Below are 17789 nucleotides of genomic sequence, written 5' to 3'. Positions count from 1 at the left end.
GTTATATAACTTGCCTATGAACTCACAGAAAATTTTTCATATAACATATACTAAATAGATCATGCCTTGCACAGCTGTCTCCATTTATATAGATTTTTTTTTCTTCTCTAGTTTATGTTGGGCTCCTTGAGGGTCATATTTGTAACTTCTTTTTTTTTTTTTTAAAGATTTATTTATTTCTCTCCCCTCCCCCTGCACCCCAGTTGTCTGTTCTCTGTGTCTATTTGCTGTGTCTTCTTCTTTGTCCACTTCTGTTGTTGTCAGCGGCACGGGAAACTGTGTTTCTTTTTTTGTTGCGTCATCTTCTTGTGTCAGCTCTCCCTGTGTGCCGTGCCATTCCTGGGCAGGTTGCACTTTCTTTCGCGCTGGGCAGCTCTCCTTACGGGGCGCACTCCTTGCACGTGGGGCTCCCCTACGTGGGGGACACCTCTGCATGGCAGGGCACTCCCTGCGTGCATCAGCACTGTGCATGAGCCCGCTCCACATGGGTCAAGGAGGCCCGGGGTTTGAACCACGGACCTCCCATGTGGTAGACGGATGCCCTAACCACTGGGCCAAGTCTGCCGCCTGTAACTTCTTTGTTCCTACGTTTTTCCAGTAAAAAAGAAGTGCTTTAGGTGACACTCAGTAAGATTTTCTTGAATGAGTAAATAGCTCTATATTTCTGTCAAAAACAGCATATCAGAATCAGAAAATATTTTCAAAATTCTCATTTCTGAACACGGCTGATTCACTGATCAATGTTAAAAGTGTGGCTAAAATCATTCTCCTGCTCTGATCCTTGCCAGTTTATTCCTTTGGATTTAATTAAAATAAGAACTTGCTAATTTCTTTTGCTTTTGTTCATGGTTCATATTTCCATAAAATAAGAATGTGTGATGAATATAAAGGTGTATAATCAAAGGTGTTGTTTTATATGTATCTGTTGATTATGAAGAACAGTTTATAAATAGAAGAATTTTCTAATGTTTTTTTAAAAAAGATTCTGTCTTCTTTATGCCACCTGAAATATAATTCCAGCACCATAAGTCTCCTTTGAGAAGAGAAAATGTCTTTGTTTAGGAGATATTAGTTGAAGTTGCTCTATGGAGGTATATCAGTATAGGCTAGGTCATGTTGCAATAACAAACACCCCGTATCTAAGTGGATTAGCACAAGAATTTATTTCTTCCATCCTAGGCAGAGAGTACACACTGAGAGATCCACAGTGAGGGAATTTTCATTCCTTCATTTGCTTCTACAATAATTGTGGTAGGGTAAGGAAACCTTAAAAATTGCTCACTGGCATTTAAAGCTAAGACTTGGAAATAACATATAGCTCTTCCTGTCACATGTCTTTGGCTAGGTAAGTTATATGCTCACATATAACTTCAACATTGGTTGAGCAGTACAATATACTATATGCCTAAAAAGAGGAGAACACAAATACTCTCACAATGTACTAAAAAAAAAACTAGTTAGTTTATGGGAGTTTTTATTCTACTTTTTTTGTGTGTTTTTTTTCAAATGTTACCTTGATAATTGAACATGAAGAGCAGACCAGGGTTTATTTAGAAAATGTAATATTTATTACATTGTAGGTTATATAAGAAAGCTAATCACAAAAATGCTATGCAGGACTTCCATATTGATTTTGATTTTAAAACTGTTTGCTTGAATTTTATCAGTGCCTGGAATTCTGTTCATGACAAACTTTAAGGAGAGCTTGAAGGAAGATGAGATATGTAACATTAATAAGTATTATTTTACTAAGATATTTATGGACCAAAAGGTCTCAGTATTTCTATGAATCCAGATTGACTAAATGTTAGATAACAGTACTATCTGAGGATGGAAACTCTGTTTTGTGTTACCTTGTAGCAGAAACTATTGGTTGACTACCCCAATACCATTTGCCCCTTCCTCTTCAGTAATAAAAACCTGATTTCCTTCAGGTGTATGTGTATGTGAGGGGGTAGGGGTTGGAAGGAGGGTTCTCAGTCTTCCTTCCAGCATGCTGTGCTCTCATTAAGAATAGATTAATGGTTTACAATCAGAAGTGCTATGTGGTGTTTCTTGGAAGCTTCCCCAACTGGGAGGGCGTACACTCATATCCCTGTGACTGCTCCTATCTGCTACCTATGGAGTGGATTTGATGTTTAGAGTTGTGGACATTTTCACTGCACCTCCACAAAGGGAATAGAAACTTGCCTGCTATATGGACCAGGGCATGGAAGTATCATACAGCAAGTGGCCAAGACTCCCAACAAAGGAGCCATAGTAACTGCTTCCAGAAATCTCTTCAGAATTATAAGAAAAATACCCTTTTTGGTGAGGTTGTGATTGTTCTGGCTCAACATAGTGATTTGGGGCTCATGACTAAATTGACACACCAAGGACTTGTCTCAACTGACCAACCCCTTTTCCTTGAGAAACTTTGTGGCTTTTGGCTTTCTAAATATCCTCTTGTCTTTGACCTGGGAGACAGTGTGTAAGGGATGTGTATGAGTAAACCCTAATGCTTTAAAACTGATGGGTCTGAGTTATTCTTTGAGTGTTAACCTGCAGAAACCTGACCCTTCTGTGTTGTACCATGTTCCCCTGCTTTTTAACATTTAATGCATCTGAGAAACTACAGCATTATAAGTGTAAATGGAAGAAACTATAGGAGAAAGAATAATTAACACTGTTAGAGACAGGGTGGACACACTTCCTAAACTGTACTTCATGGTAAGTTGGTTATTTTTTAAAATGAGAATTTCCAAGGTTTCCTTTTCTGTCATAACCGAATTATAAATGTCTTTCTCCTTGTTCAATCCATTTTGATTTCAGCTTGGTAAGCATACCATGCAATTCTGACACACAAGGATGTGTGTCAGATCGAATCAGTTCTAGAATTTGAACAGAATCAAACCCATTCCAAAACATTATATAAAGGAAAAACATGTTACATTTTGTCATCCAGATTTCTTATACCGCATCCCATATCGTGAAAGTAGATTCAATTGTGCTGGTTGTTAAACTGATTCAATTTTAGTTACTTATTCTCACAGATAGCTACAACATTGTTCTTGAAGTTTGACTCTAGTTAAATATGTGATAATATAAATCATTCACAATTAATGTGGTGATATTTTTTCAAGGCAATTTAGGCAAAATCTATGATCACAAAGCAGCCACTTAATCAAGAAGAAACAAGGGACTGAAAAGATATAACTCAAGTACTGTTTACTGAAATGTTTAGCAATACCAGCATTTCATTTCTACAAAGAAATTAACAAAAATACCTAAAATCCCCTATCCCTATGGTATCTATAATGCTGCCTTATTGCTTAATCTATTAATTCATATTTTATTGTTCACTGAAGCCAACTACAAAAGCAAAGCTTTGAATGCCCTAGTAAAGCAAGAATTGAACATTTGATAAAACAAATGCAATCAGACAAAAAGGTAGGATCTTTAACAACTTTTCTCACAAAACAACCAAGAGAGAAGTCAAATAAATATCTTAAAATAGATGTAATCCTTATAATATCTTACAAATATTGGTTTGACTACAATGCACTTTTGAAAATTAAAGGATATTTTCAGCTTAGCAAGATTTGCACAAACAACTTAATGGTTTCTCAAGAATTTAGCACTGGGAATTCCTATGTTACCAAAATTGCCAAGTGCCAAGTGCTTGCTAAAGGATGGCATTGGTGCTGTAGCACTTTGATATGGTTATGAATTCCAAAAATAGATACTGGATTATGTTTGTAATCTGATCTGTACCTGGGCATGATTGAGTTATGATTAGGGCTTTAATTGGGCCACATATTAGGGCATGGAGTGCCCACCCTTTGGTGGGTAGGGACTCACAGATAAAAGGCTTGGCAAAGGACAGAGTTGTGGGTTTCTGATGTTGGAGTTTTGATGTTGGAGTTTGATGCTGAAGTCTTAAGCTGGAGCCCCGGGGAAAGAGATAGAACCGTTCGCCTGATAGTCTACAGCTGACCTTGTGGAGAGAGGCAAAGCCTAGAGAGACTCATAGTCTACAGCTGACCTTGTGGAGGAAACAGAGAAGCTGAGCCCAGAGGAACCCAGGAAGCCTGAACCCTCATAAACGTCAGCAGCCATCTTGCTCCAACATGTGGAAAAAGACTTTGGTGAGGGAAGTAACTTATGCTTTATGGCCTGGTAACTGTAAGCTCCTACCCCAAATAAATAACATTTATAAGAGCCAACCAATTTCTGGTGTTTTGCATCAACACCCCTTTGGCTGACTAAAACAGGTGCTGTCAAGCATTCTTCAAAGACAAAGGTGTAAAATAAACATCACATTATACTAATGGTCAATATATGTATGCATTATTTTCTTTCAGTTTGATTTCATTTAACATTGGTAACAGTGATTTTAATTCCACTTCACCTTAAATAGCTATTCTATTGTTTAAAATAAATGAGAAATAAAAAGCAATATAATTTTTAAAAATTCTGCTTCTCTTTCTATACATTTCCTTAACTGAACATAGACTTTATAAAGCAGATGGAATAAGCTTAAATATTTAATCAAGTATATATGTATTGCGTTTTCATGCACATGAACTGAGCAACATAAAATATATTTGAATAATTTATATTATGTGAATAAAATAAATCAAAGATTTTGAATGAACAAAAATTATTATAGAAATGCAAAATAAATTTACTTGAGTACAAATTTCTCAGAACTTTTCCTCAGATAATTATGAGTATAAAAAAATATAAACATTTACCGATGGTTCATGGAGTTAACTAATTGTTCAGGATCAGTTAATTGTGATGGCAAATAGACAAATGTTGAGGATTCCACCAAAATGACACTGAAATAAATGAAGCAAGAAATATGTTGAATTCTACTGCACCAAAATTGAAATGACCACAAAATAATCTACCTTTAAAATGTTTTTTCTTCATTCATTAAAAGATAATTAGAATAAATTGCAGTATAAGACATCCAAGTGCTCTTATTCTTCAAATGAAAATATAAGTTAGAAGAGAAATTCCTGGAGTGGAAATATGGGAAATACAATTTTTTTTTATGTGGAAAGGCAATACTAACTTCTCTCAGTAAGATAATTTAGAACATAAATGTCTGCCTAAATTATTTTCCAGAGCAAAGAGGAAATCACACACTGATCTAATGCATAGATTTTAGTCTGTGTATTAATAAGTTGCTTTCTTGTAGAATTACACAGCAATACATTCCTTCTTCTATGACAATGTTAATTTCATTCAACAGTTATAGAAACTCCATTATGGTTCAGGCACTGAACTAGGGGCATGAAAATATAATCAGGAGGGGAGCAGATGTCGCTCAAGCAGTTGAGCGCCTGCCTGCCACATAGGAGGTCCCAAGTTCAGTTCCCGGTATCTCCTAAGAAGACAAACAACGAGTAGACAATGAGCAAAAACAACAAACAAAAACAACAAGCAAACAGACAAGGGAGCCATCATGGCGGGGGATGCAATCAGGAATATGTTATGATCCCAACCTTAGATGGCCCATATTGCAGTGATAGGATAGTGTGGAAATGATATCCTAGAAGGAAACACAAGGTGTCATGAAGAGTCAAGGTAGGAATGGCTTATTTTATTCACAGTGGTGAACAGAACCTGGTAACTTTGTTCAGAACAGTCTTCGCCAAATTTTGTCAAAAGAAACCTTTTTTTTTCATGGAACAGTTATTGAGGTCCTAAAACTAAAGCTTTACAATAAAAAACAGTCCAGCAATAAAAGTAATCAGATATGATTTAATCATGATAAAACTCACACACAACTGTATACACAAACTAAAATGCAGCATTGTCATAAACCCCAACATTTGATTCCTAACATTAGATCCTACCCTTTAGTTGTAATTTGATAATCATGATCCTTTCCTATTAGGTAAAAGGAATTATAACAATATTACTTACCGAAAAATAAAAAAAATTACTATAGTAAAAGGTAATCTATGAACTATGTAAGACTTCTGATAGACTTCCAGATGCATCTATGCTATTATAAATTTACAATTAGGCAAACACCAAATACATAGAGAAGAGTTTCTCTCCAGAGAATAACTGAAATTTTAAACCAAGCACTAAATTATCATTTAAATTTCATAAAATTTGAAATAGAAAAACTTCCAATATTTCTTTAAATTTCCATAAATCCAAGGTGATTTCATAGGGATAATTTATTTTGCTGATAATCTGTTATGGCTAAAAAAAAGTCCAAACGTAAGAAGATTTGACCTACAAATCAAAAGACCATGCCAATATGAAAATATTAGTTCTTTCTGACACTGTGCATGTCCCATTTTTGAGATAAAATAGCATTCCATATGTTTCTGTTTGATGATTACCTGCTTAATTAAAATAGACATCATGGCATTAAACTATGTAGAAACGCTAATTATAAAACTGAACTACAAACTGCCAGTTAAAATGAAAAAAAAAAAGTCCTACTTGATTACTTCTATTTCTAATTCAGTAGTTCTCACACTTCAGTGCTCTTAACAAACACCCTGGGAAAGTGTTCAAAATGCAGATTCCCAAGGTTCTACCTGCATGAATTATGATTTGCTACATCTGGCATGGGTCTCAGGGCCTTCCTTTAAAAAAAATCTCTCCAGATGTTTTTGATATAGCTTGTCTATGGAAACATGTTTCAGCAATCATGACCTGGATCAGTACTGCTCTAACATTAATGAACAAACAAATTCACTGAAATGCTGTTAAATGCAGATTATGTTTAAGTAGGACTGGAGTGGGTCTGAGATGTCAATAATGCTGGAACAAGGATCACAATTTGAGAAGAAGGTTCTAATCTAAAACATGAAATAGGGAGTGGGTGTAACTCAGTGACAGAGTGCCTGCCTCCCATGTACAAGGTCCCAGGTTCAAACCCCAGGACCTCCTATAAATAAATAAATAAGTAAGTAAGTAAGTAAGTAAGTAAGTAAAATATTTATCACAGAATAAAACAAGACTACCAATAAAAGAAAGCAGGGCAGGTTAAAAGGAATGGACAGGGGGGTGGGGGGGTATATGGGGACCTCATATTTTTTTAATGTAACATTAAAAAATAGATAAAGACAAAAAAAAATTTTAAAAAGAAAAGAACACATGAAGAAATGAAGATCATGAGTAAAGATAATGGCATGGGTAAATATAAATACCAGTAACTCTACTCTACCTCTTTAAAACATAATGGTAAACCAATGGTTTTGGACCCACAATGTATAAACATGCAATTTTTGACAAGACCTACATAAAGGTGGGACTAGTTTGAGTCTTTTGTGGACCCTACAAAATCCTGCTCTTAAAACAAATCTATTTTTGTGTCCATAAGCCCTTTGTAGATGGGACCTTTTGATTAGATTGCTTCAGTTAACCTCCTCTGGTTAGATTGCAGGACCCAGGGTGGATCATAATCCTCTTATGGAGTCCTTTATAAATTAAGGAATAAAAGTCTCAGACCTAGAAAAAAGCTGCCGAGACAAAGAAGAAAGCAGATGGGAGAGAAGGCCCCAGGAGCCGAGTAATTCACTTTACCTAGAAGCTGAAAGATACAGGCCTGAGAGGAGGGGAGAGACAAGCCATGTGACTGATCACCCATGGCTGAGCTTGGGGAGAAAGCGAACATAGAGGAGAAGGCAGAGGTGAAAGAGCTGCCATTATGCCCTGCCCACATGGCAGGAGTCCAGGATCACCAGCAGCGGACCCTCAGGGAGACAGCTTCGTTTGATGCCTTGATTTGGATATTTTTTGCAGCCTTGGGACTGTAAGCTTTTAACCTAATAAATTCCCATTATAAAAGCAAACCCATTTCTGGTATATTGCTCCCAGTGGCTTTCAGAAACTAAAACAGGAGGGGTATAGTGACATAGTTTATATATGCTAGTGAAGTTATGTCTGTATCAAAGCAAACAAGAATTTTATGGATTTAAGATGTTTAATTCAAGCCCCATGGTAACCACAAAGAAAATATCAGAATAATGCACATTCATAGAGAATGGAAAGTAGAGTAGAGGTTTCCAGGAGTTGGGAGCAGGGACAATAGGGAGTTCATGCAAAATGAGTGTAGTGTTTCTGATAGGGGTCAATGTAAAGTTCTAATAATGGATGGTGGTGCAGATACTGGACCATTTTGAATGTATTAATCCCATTAAATGCTATACTTTGGAGGGTTAGGATGGGAAGATTTATGTTGTATATGTGTTTCCACAATTAAGAAAAATAAAGAGGTACTAAAGAGATAATGACAATTAAATGCAATAAATGATAGTGAATGGGATCTAAGAATGGAGCTGAAAAGGCTCAAAGGATATTATTGGGATGTAAGAAAAATTGGAATATAGAATATAAGCTTTATCTCAATGTTAAATTTCTTAAACTTGATAATTGTACTTTAGGTGATTACATAAGAAATATCCATGTTCATAGGAAATGTACATGGAATTACTATGTGTTCGAGTAGTGTGACGTGTGCAACCTGGTTTCAAAGATTCAGAAGATAGACAGACAGATAGATAGATAGATAGATAGATAGATAGATAGATAGATAGATAGATAGATAGAATGATAAGGCAAAGGTAGCAAAATGTTAAAAATAGATGGAGCTGGGTATCTTGGGGGATAGGAGTATGCAAGAATTCTCTGAATGGGTCTTGTATTATTTTTGCAAATGCCCTGCAAGTTTGATATTATTTCAAAATTAAATGTTAATAAATGAAAGGCAGGGAATGGCAGAGTGAGGACCACCATTGCTCCTCGATGAAAATACTTGCAAATATTGTCAAAATGAAGTTTTTCAGAACTGTGAGAAGGAGCCAAAACTTGAAGCAAACAGAGCAGTATTTATTAAAGAAAAATATCCAAACTTTAGGACATATAGCAGTATTTCTGGTGGTGTAACGTGCTATCTTATCCTCCTCTCCATACTTCCTCAGTAGCCTTGAAAACAAAAGCCTTTCAAACAAGGCAGATGTGAAAACCCACAATCTTGCTGCCAGTAGAAAGGGCAGATGGGGATCGGAGCACTTCAAAGAGCTCTATCTCCAGAGTACTTCACTTCTTAATCTGTTTTGGAGCTCCCTGGAAAACCCTAATTTGCAGGGTGTCGTCTTAATTCGGAACACCCAACCCTAGGATGTTTGTTAAAAACAATCAGCTGTGGTTGTGCACCAGGCTGTTTTACCATTTGGGTCAAACAAGAGCCTGACAAAATCTAAAAGGAAGATCTGGGGAACAAGATTGCCCATAGGAGGGTCGAAGATCTTTGACGTATTTTGGGTATCTAGGGGGATGCACAAATGTACGGAGGGAAACATGGGGGTGATAGCTAATGGGTATAAAGTTTCTTTTTGAGGTGATGAAAATATTATAAAATAGACCCTGGTTATGGTTGCATATAGCTATGAATATATTAAAAACACTAAATTGACAGTTTAAATGGGTGAGAAGTTTGGTATGAGCACTCAATAAAGTCATTAAAAACATAAACATTGTTATGAGTGACAAAGACATTTAATCATTACAAAGGGGTTAATCTCTAAGGAAGATATAACAATTACAAATGTTTACAGCTGATAACTATAAATACATAAAGCAAAAATTAACAGAAATGAAGGTGGCAATAGACAACTGAACAACAATATTTGGAGACTACAATACACCACTTAAAATAATGGGTAAAAAACAGACAGATCACATGGCAATAGAGCACTTGAACAACTACCTAAATTAACTACATCTAAAAGACCCAAAAACACAGAATAACCATTCTTCTCAAGCACACGTGGAACCTTCTCTGAGATGTACTCTATGCTAGGAAAAAAAAGAAAGCCTAAATAAATTTAAAGGGATTGAAATCATACGAAGTATGTTCTCCAACTACATGGAATTAAGTTAGAAATTAATAAAGAAGGAAATTTGGGAAATTCACAACTATGTGGAATTTATACAGTATACTCCTAATATCCAATGGAGCAAAAATAAATCAGAAGGGAAATTAGAAAATAGTTGAGATGAATAAAAACAAAGTAAGACCCTACCAAAATTTACAGAATGCAGCTGAAATAGTTTAGAGGGAACTATATAGCAGTAAACACCTGTAATGATTTCAAAGCAATACTCTAACCATCTACCCTAAGAATCTTGAAAAAGAAGACAAATTAAACCAACACCAAGTGAAGGAAAGAAGCAATTCAGAATAAAATTTAGAGGTGAAATAAATGAAACAGAAAAAAATATATAACATCAAGGAAACTAGAAATTGGTTCTTTGAGAAACATCAACAAATTTGACAATAATTTAGCTAAACTGATTATTAAAAAAAGAGCGAAGACACAAATTACCAAAATCAAGAATGAAGTAGATGTCATCACTATCTATGTTACAGTAAAAAAAAGTATTATAAGAGAATACCATGAATTACTGTATGCCAACAAATTAGATCATGAATAGGAAATGCACAAAATCCTAGAATTATATAAATTGCAGAAACTGACTAAAAATAAATAGAACATCTAATAAAACTATTATAAGAGAAGAGACTGAATTAGTTATTTAAAATACTAAAGCTCCCACAAAGAAAAGTCTTGCCCCAGATGCCTCACTGGTAAACTGTACCAGAAATTAGAGAACTAACAGCAATCCTTCACAAACTCTTCAAAATAATAGAAGACAAAGGAAAATTCTCAACTCATTCTATGGAATCAACCTAATCCCCAGATCCAAAATTAGTAAAAGTCATCATAAGAAAGTAAAAACTACAGATCAATATCTCATGAATATAGACACAAAAATCCTCAAAAATAGTAGAAAACTGAACAACATAAATATTATGATACAATATGACTAAGGATGATTTATCCTAGAAATGGAAGGTAGTTTCAACATGAAAATCAATCAACAGAATACATATTAACAGAATAAAGGGGAAGAAAGCATGATCATCTTTATGCAGAAAAAGCATTTGACAAATTGCAATACACTTTCATGTTAAAGATACTCAGCACGCTAAGAATAGAAGAGAACGAACTCAAAGTGATAGACATCCAGGAAAAATCCACAGTTATCATTGTATGTAATGGTTAAAGATGAATCAGAAGCAAGACAAGGACGTCTGCTCACATCACGTCTCTTCAACATTGTACTGGAGGGCCTAAACAGGACAATTAGGCTTGGAAAAGAAATAAAAGGCACCAAGTTTATAATGGAAAAAATAAAGCTATCTCTATGGGCTGATAAAACCTTGAGTATAGAAAGTCCTAAGAAACCCTTCAAAATCTTAAAACATATAAATGAGATAAGCCAGGATGGCGATCACATGATACACATAAAAATCAAAGGTGTTTGTAAACCCTAACAATGAACAATTCAAAAATTAAATGAATCAGTTTAATTTACAATAAGAATAAAAAGTAATGAAATATTTTCAAATAAATTTAACAAAATAAGTCCAAAAAGTATATACCTAAAACTACAAAGCACTGTTGAAAGAAATTAAAGATATAAAGAAATGGAAAATATCCTACCCATGTTCATCAATTATAATACAGTATTGTTAAGATGTCAAAACTCCCTAAATTGACCTCTAGATTCAGAACCATTCCTCTCAAATTCCCACCTGGCTCTTTTGCAGAAATTGACAAGGTGACCTTAAATTTCATATGGAAGTACAAGGCACCGAGAACAACCAAAACAGTTTTGGAAAGAACAAAGTTGGAGGTCTCACACTTCTTTTTTTAAAAAAATATTTATTTATTTATTTATTTCTCTCCCCTTCCCTCCTCCCCAATTGTCTGCTTTCTGTGTCCATTCGCTGTGTGTTCTTCTGTGTCTGCTTGTATTCTCATCAGCAGCACTGGGAAACTGACTCTTTTTTGTTGTGTCATATTGCTGTGTTAGTTCTCCATGTGTGTGGTGACACTACTGGGCAGGCTGCACTGTTTTGCATGGGGAGGCTCTCCTTATGGGGCACACTCCTTGCACATGGGACTTCCCTAAGCAGGGGACACCCCTGTGTGTGGCAGGGCACTCTTTGTGCACATCAGCACTGTGCATGGGCCAGCTCACCACATGGGCCAGGAGGCCTGGGATTTGAACCCTGGATCTCCCATGTGGTAGGCAGATGCTGTATCAGTTGAGCCAAATCCACTTCCCATCTCTTACACTTCTTAATTTCAAAATTTACTACAAATCTACAATAATCTATACAGTTTTGTAAAAGCATAAGCATAGACATAGTTTAATGGATAAAAAAATGGCAGCCCAGAAATACACTCTCAACTGATATTTGACAATGTTTCCAAGACAATTAAATAGAGAAAGAATATTATTTCAAAATTTGTTTCTGGAACCAATAGATCACCACTGGTAAAGAAAAAAAAAGAAATGCAATTGGACCTCCTACCTCATACCATGCAAAATTAAGTTAAAATGGACAATAGAAATAAGTGTAAGAACTAAAAGTATAACCCTCTTGGAAGCAAATATAAAAGTAAATATTTCTGACCTGTGTTAGCCAATGGTTTCTTAGATAGAACACCAAAGCACAAGTGACTTAAGGAGATATAGACATAATTCACAAAAATTAAAATGTTTTGTGCTGCAAAAGATACATCAAGAAAATGAAGACATGACGCACAAACTGCACAATGCACAATACTCTGACAAAGCACAAATTACATTAGTTATATTTCTCCTATGTATCATCACACCTCCAGCACCTTGTAGTGGAAGAACATTCCTGTATTTACATCATTAACCAGAATCCTTATCTACTGCCAAAATCATTGTTATACATTCCCTATATTATCCTCTGGCTGTCCAAGTACCAAGCAAAAGCTGGTACTATACTGATGCTAAAAGTAAAAAATAAGAATATATGCATTTGAAGGATTTGGAGTTGTCCTGGGTGGTGCTGCAGGGACAGATGCTGGACATTCTGTGTCCTGTCGTGGCCCACTGGGAGGACTGGGGGAGAGTGTGGACTACAATGTGGACCACTGTCCATAGCTGCATCAGTTCTCCAGAATGTATTCGCCAGGTGCAGTGGATGTGCTGCGATGATGGAAGAGGTTGTTGATGTGGGAGGGGCAGCGTGGGTGGGGCGGGGGGTATATGGGGGACCCATATTTTTTTAATGTAACATTTAAAATAAAATAAAGAAGAAAAAAAAAGAACATGGGCTTTGGTTTTGTGAGATATGAATACAATTAAGCATATTTTTTCCTCTTCTTCATTTTTTTCATTAATAAGGAGACCTTGGCTATGTCATTTAACAAATCTGTGTTCGTATATTTTTCTCAACACTAGAAGAACAACCTGGACAAAAACTTTTAGGAGTAATGCTTCCATATCTTGTTGAGCTGCCTTCTTCTGTTATTTTATTTTTAAAATTTGAAATAAAGTCATTAAAAAAACGTAATGCTGACTGCTATATGTGTACGGTGAGGGGAACTTCCAACTGACCGTTTATTTCCTTGAGCTTCAGCAGGACATATTAAGGCTCTCAAATGTTTTCAGTTGGTTGAGTCATGGTTTCCTTAGGAAATCCATGAACTACAGATCTTAAATGTAGCTATGTACATAATTTTTTGTGCAAAACCAAAACTTTGACAAGTTTTAATAGACATGATGGGTTATGAGTATTAATAGTTTATATGAAAGTGTTCCTTGGCGGCGGACTTGGCCCAGTGGTTAGGGCATCCGCCTACCACATGGGAGGTCCACGGTTCAAACCCCGGGCCTCCTTGACCCATGTGGAGCTGGCCCATGCGCAGTGCTGATGCGCGCAAGGAGTGCTGTGCCATGCAGGGGTGTCCCCGCATAGGGGAACCTCATGCTCAAGGAGTGCGCCCCAGAAGGAGAGCTGCCCAGCGCGAAAGAAAGTGCAGCCTGCCCAGGAATGGCGCCACAGACACGGAGAGCTGACAGCAAGATGACGCAACAAAAGGAAACACAGATTCCCATGCTGCTGACAACAGAAGCGGACAAAGAAGATGCAGCAAATAGACAGACAGAACAGACAACTGGGGTGGGGGGGCGGGGGGAAGGGGAGAGAAATAAATAAATAAATAAATCTTTAAAAAAGAAGTAAGTGTTCCTATTGCCTCCCTTAGGCAATATTAACCTTGGAATAATTTTTTCAAATGAGAGTAAACATGAATTCCAGGAAGTTACATGATAATGAACCTGGAGAGAGAGAAGCCTGTCTAAAACCTTTAGGAGAGGGGGCAGGCGAGTGGGTGCAGATGTCAAAGAGGAAACCATCAAAGGAGATGGTGGAGAAAATCATTTTGTGTTCTTTTCATTCCCTCTGAGGGTCTACTGACAACTACCACCCTCTCTTCACTACAGAAAAAAGTATTAATAGGTTAGACTTCTGGATGCCTGAGACTACAAAATGGAGGGAAAAGGAGTTGCAAACACAAGCTGACTGACTCCTCAGACACTCATCCCTCTCCCACCCCTTCTTTGTCTCAAGGGCTAGTGGATTTGAAATTTAAGGCCTCCTATTCCTGATAATCTCTAAAGGTTTAATGAAAATTCTGAGTGGAGAAGCTGCCTGGTGAGGAGGCAGCAAGCTATAGTGACTAACAGCAGTTGAAGTAGCACCTTTCCCTCTCTTTAAATTCATGTATCTTTTAAAATCCATGAACCTTTTCCCTTCTCTTTAAATTCCCTGGGACTGACAGATCAGGCCAAGATGCAAGTCCTTTTCCAGTACCCAAGACCAGACAAAGTGGTTGATCCTGCTTACCTATCTCCACACCAGTTCACAGGCCAAAATAATTAGACACCTGAGGGATACAACCAGATCAAAGAACTCTCCCAAAAAGCAGCAGGGCAGGAGGAAGAGATAGAAAATGTTAAAGAAAATTAAGGCATGTGGAGGGCAGAAGTGGAAATACTAACCTCCTTTTTTTTTTTTTTAGCTTTTATTTGCATTTATTGTGTGCTGAAGTTATTCCTGAGCCATAAGTTTTTGTTTCTTCAGTTTCTTCTGGGATGTCTTTTTCTTCTGTGCAACCTCCTCTTCTGATTTAGGAACAATTTGTTCTTTTTCAGTAAGGATCATCTCAATGTGGCAGGGGGAAGCTCATGTATGGGTTACTCCGACCATGGGCTCTGTAAGTACGCCGACGCATCTTGGGGGCTTTGTTCACCTGGATGTGCTCAATGACCAGAGAATCTACATCTAAACCCTTAAGTTCAGCATTACTCTCTGCATTTTTAAGCATGTGCAACAAAAATTCAGCACTCTTTTTGGGTCACCGACACTGTGTCCAGCCCCACTCTTTGGCCTGGGCACACCTACCAACACCACCATTATAACGATGGAATGGCCCACATTGCTTCTGTAAAGTGACATCTTTCAGATACTTGGTGGCTTTTCGAATATGCATACCCTTGATGGCCTGGGCAGTTTCTTGGGTGTTCTTAAAGTGAACACGAAGATTTGAACCTCTTGATTTGCATGATTTTGTGGGGTTTTCTGGGTCAAGAGAATAGCAGACCATTTTCAGAGATCACCTCAAGCGACTTTGGGGAAGAGGAAGCAATACTAACCTCCTGATCATAGGAATCCCAGGATGAGTCATGTTTTTAAAAAAAGAAAATTTCATAGAAAAGAATAAAATGAGAAAATAAAATTTCAAACATTAAATTTTTCTCTTTTAAGCACTGGAAACACAGTTTACCTCCATTAGAAATAGAGCATCTCAGCAGCTCAGGAATGTCAGTATTCTACACAAGAAAAATTTGAAAATTACTGACCCAGTAAACAGAGGCTTGGGGGTCAGTAACCTGGCCAGCTGATGTTAACTCACCTAAACCTGGATTGGGTTGCCTCTTTGGTTAAAAATAAAGTTTAAAAAGTATATGGTTTAAAGAGTAAACCATAATGTAAACTGTTGACCAAGGTTAGTAGCAATACCTCTTTATTTGTTCATTAATTGTAAAAAATGTACCATACTCATGTAGGATGTTATTGGTAGGGGAGTATGGGGGGGGGGAGGGAGGCACTGGGGTATATAGCAATCCCCTGTATTTTCTTTTATGTAACCTAAAGCTTCTTGGAAAATAAAAGTGAAAAAAAAGACACTGGGGAACATGTAGAAGAAATTGTCAATATACATAAAATATTAAATAGATCTTAAGGTAAAGAAAGGCACAATGCAAAAAAATATATTTTTTCAATTTTAAATTTTTAAATTTTATTACTATTGTTGACTTTGTTTATGGGGAGGTTAAGGCTTGCAGAAAGGTGGCAGTTGTGGCAGAGGATGATCACTGGTCTGGGGTTTCAGTGGTGGGGGGATGTGTCAGGAGAGATGAACCTGGGGCATGCCTCTATGAAATATGAATGTTTATGTGGTCATGGGATGCTGTCTCAGTGGGTGGAGACCCACAGAATAACCAATGGAATATTGGATTTGCTAGGCAGTACCTAGGAAAAGAGGACAGACCAATAATGCTAGGCTCTTATATTAATGCTTGTACTCATGAACCTTAGCTTGTGAAACTGAATTTTATCCTAGTAATGTTTATTTCCTATGAATTACCTCCTGAAAGCATCCTTGTTGCTCAAATGTGGCCTTTCTCTAAGCCAAACTCAGCATATAAACTCACTACCATCCTCCTGACATAGGACATGACTCTCAGGGATGAGTCTCCCTGGAACTGAGGTATTATTACCAAGTGCCTACTAGTGATGTATTTAGAAAAAGACCTAGAACAAAAGGAGGAAATATTAAATACAAATTAGTTTTTATGGCTAAGAGATTTCAAAGTGAGCCAAGAGGTCATCCCAGAGGTTACACTTATGCATGTCTCAGGAAGATCTCACTGACTGCCGTAAACAGTGCCTCAAGCAGGGGTGCTCCTGAAGGATCTAGAAACATCTAGACACTATAGGCAAGGGAGACAACCCCAGGAAATTGTCACCCCATTTGATGGAGATAACCTATCTCCCCAATGTAGAAGAGTTAGCCTCATTTATAGTTTTTCCTACATATGGTTCCCCTGCCCCATTTATTTGAACCTATAATTAACACTATGCTTGTTAAATATGTGTCCCTGAGACTTAAATCTTCTGCCTGTTCATATGCCAATTGAGCCCTGAATCTCAGCAGAGTTGCAGCCAGCACCTACTCTCCAGTCCATCAGACGCACCCAGGACAACTAATAAAAGGATGATGATGGACAACACCCATCCCAAAAAACAGAGAGTATCCACAACTGCAGCCAAGACAGTTCCATCCATCTGCCCCATGGAAAGTAAGGCCCCTCTCAATCGGAACCAGAGTGGGTATCACCATCCCCAAATCCTCAAGACAGATGAATAAACAAACATAAGAGAGGGATGCAACTATGGACTAAAGTAGACGAATTATCATTCTAGTAATGGAAAAGCTTGTAACTTTGATATAAAGACACTGGTCACCATACAGGAGTTTCCCCTTCATAGGGGATCCCCATGCACAAGGAGCGTACCCCATAAGGAGAGCCGCCATGGGTGACAAAATTGCAGCCTTCCCAGGAATGGGGCCACACACAGAGAACTGACGCAGCAGGATGACACAACAAAAAGAAACACAGATTACTGGTACCGCTGACAAGAATACAAGCAGACACAAGAAAACACACAGCAAATGGACACAGAAAGCAGACAACTGGGGGAGAGGAGGGGAGAGGAATAAATAAAAAATAAATCTTTTTAAAAAAGTAACACATGCCTATTATAAAAGACTGATTTTATAAATTTTAATATAGGTTTAAATTTTTTTAAC

General features: G+C 37.1%; 1 protein-coding gene across 1 annotated transcript in view; it reads right to left on the bottom strand.

The window, feature by feature from the left end:
• CFAP47 (cilia and flagella associated protein 47) overlaps positions 1-17789 on the bottom strand; it is a 477175-nt gene that overhangs the window by 222449 nt on the left and 236937 nt on the right. The window contains exon 41 of the mRNA XM_071213189.1: positions 4737-4823. Coding sequence (XP_071069290.1) covers positions 4737-4823 — 87 coding nt within the window. The remainder of the gene's footprint in view (positions 1-4736; positions 4824-17789) is intronic.

The sequence above is a fragment of the Dasypus novemcinctus genome, chromosome X, assembly GCF_030445035.2.
Source record: "Dasypus novemcinctus isolate mDasNov1 chromosome X, mDasNov1.1.hap2, whole genome shotgun sequence".
NCBI lineage: Eukaryota > Metazoa > Chordata > Mammalia > Cingulata > Dasypodidae > Dasypus > Dasypus novemcinctus.
This window is presented reverse-complemented; position numbering and strand designations above follow the sequence as displayed.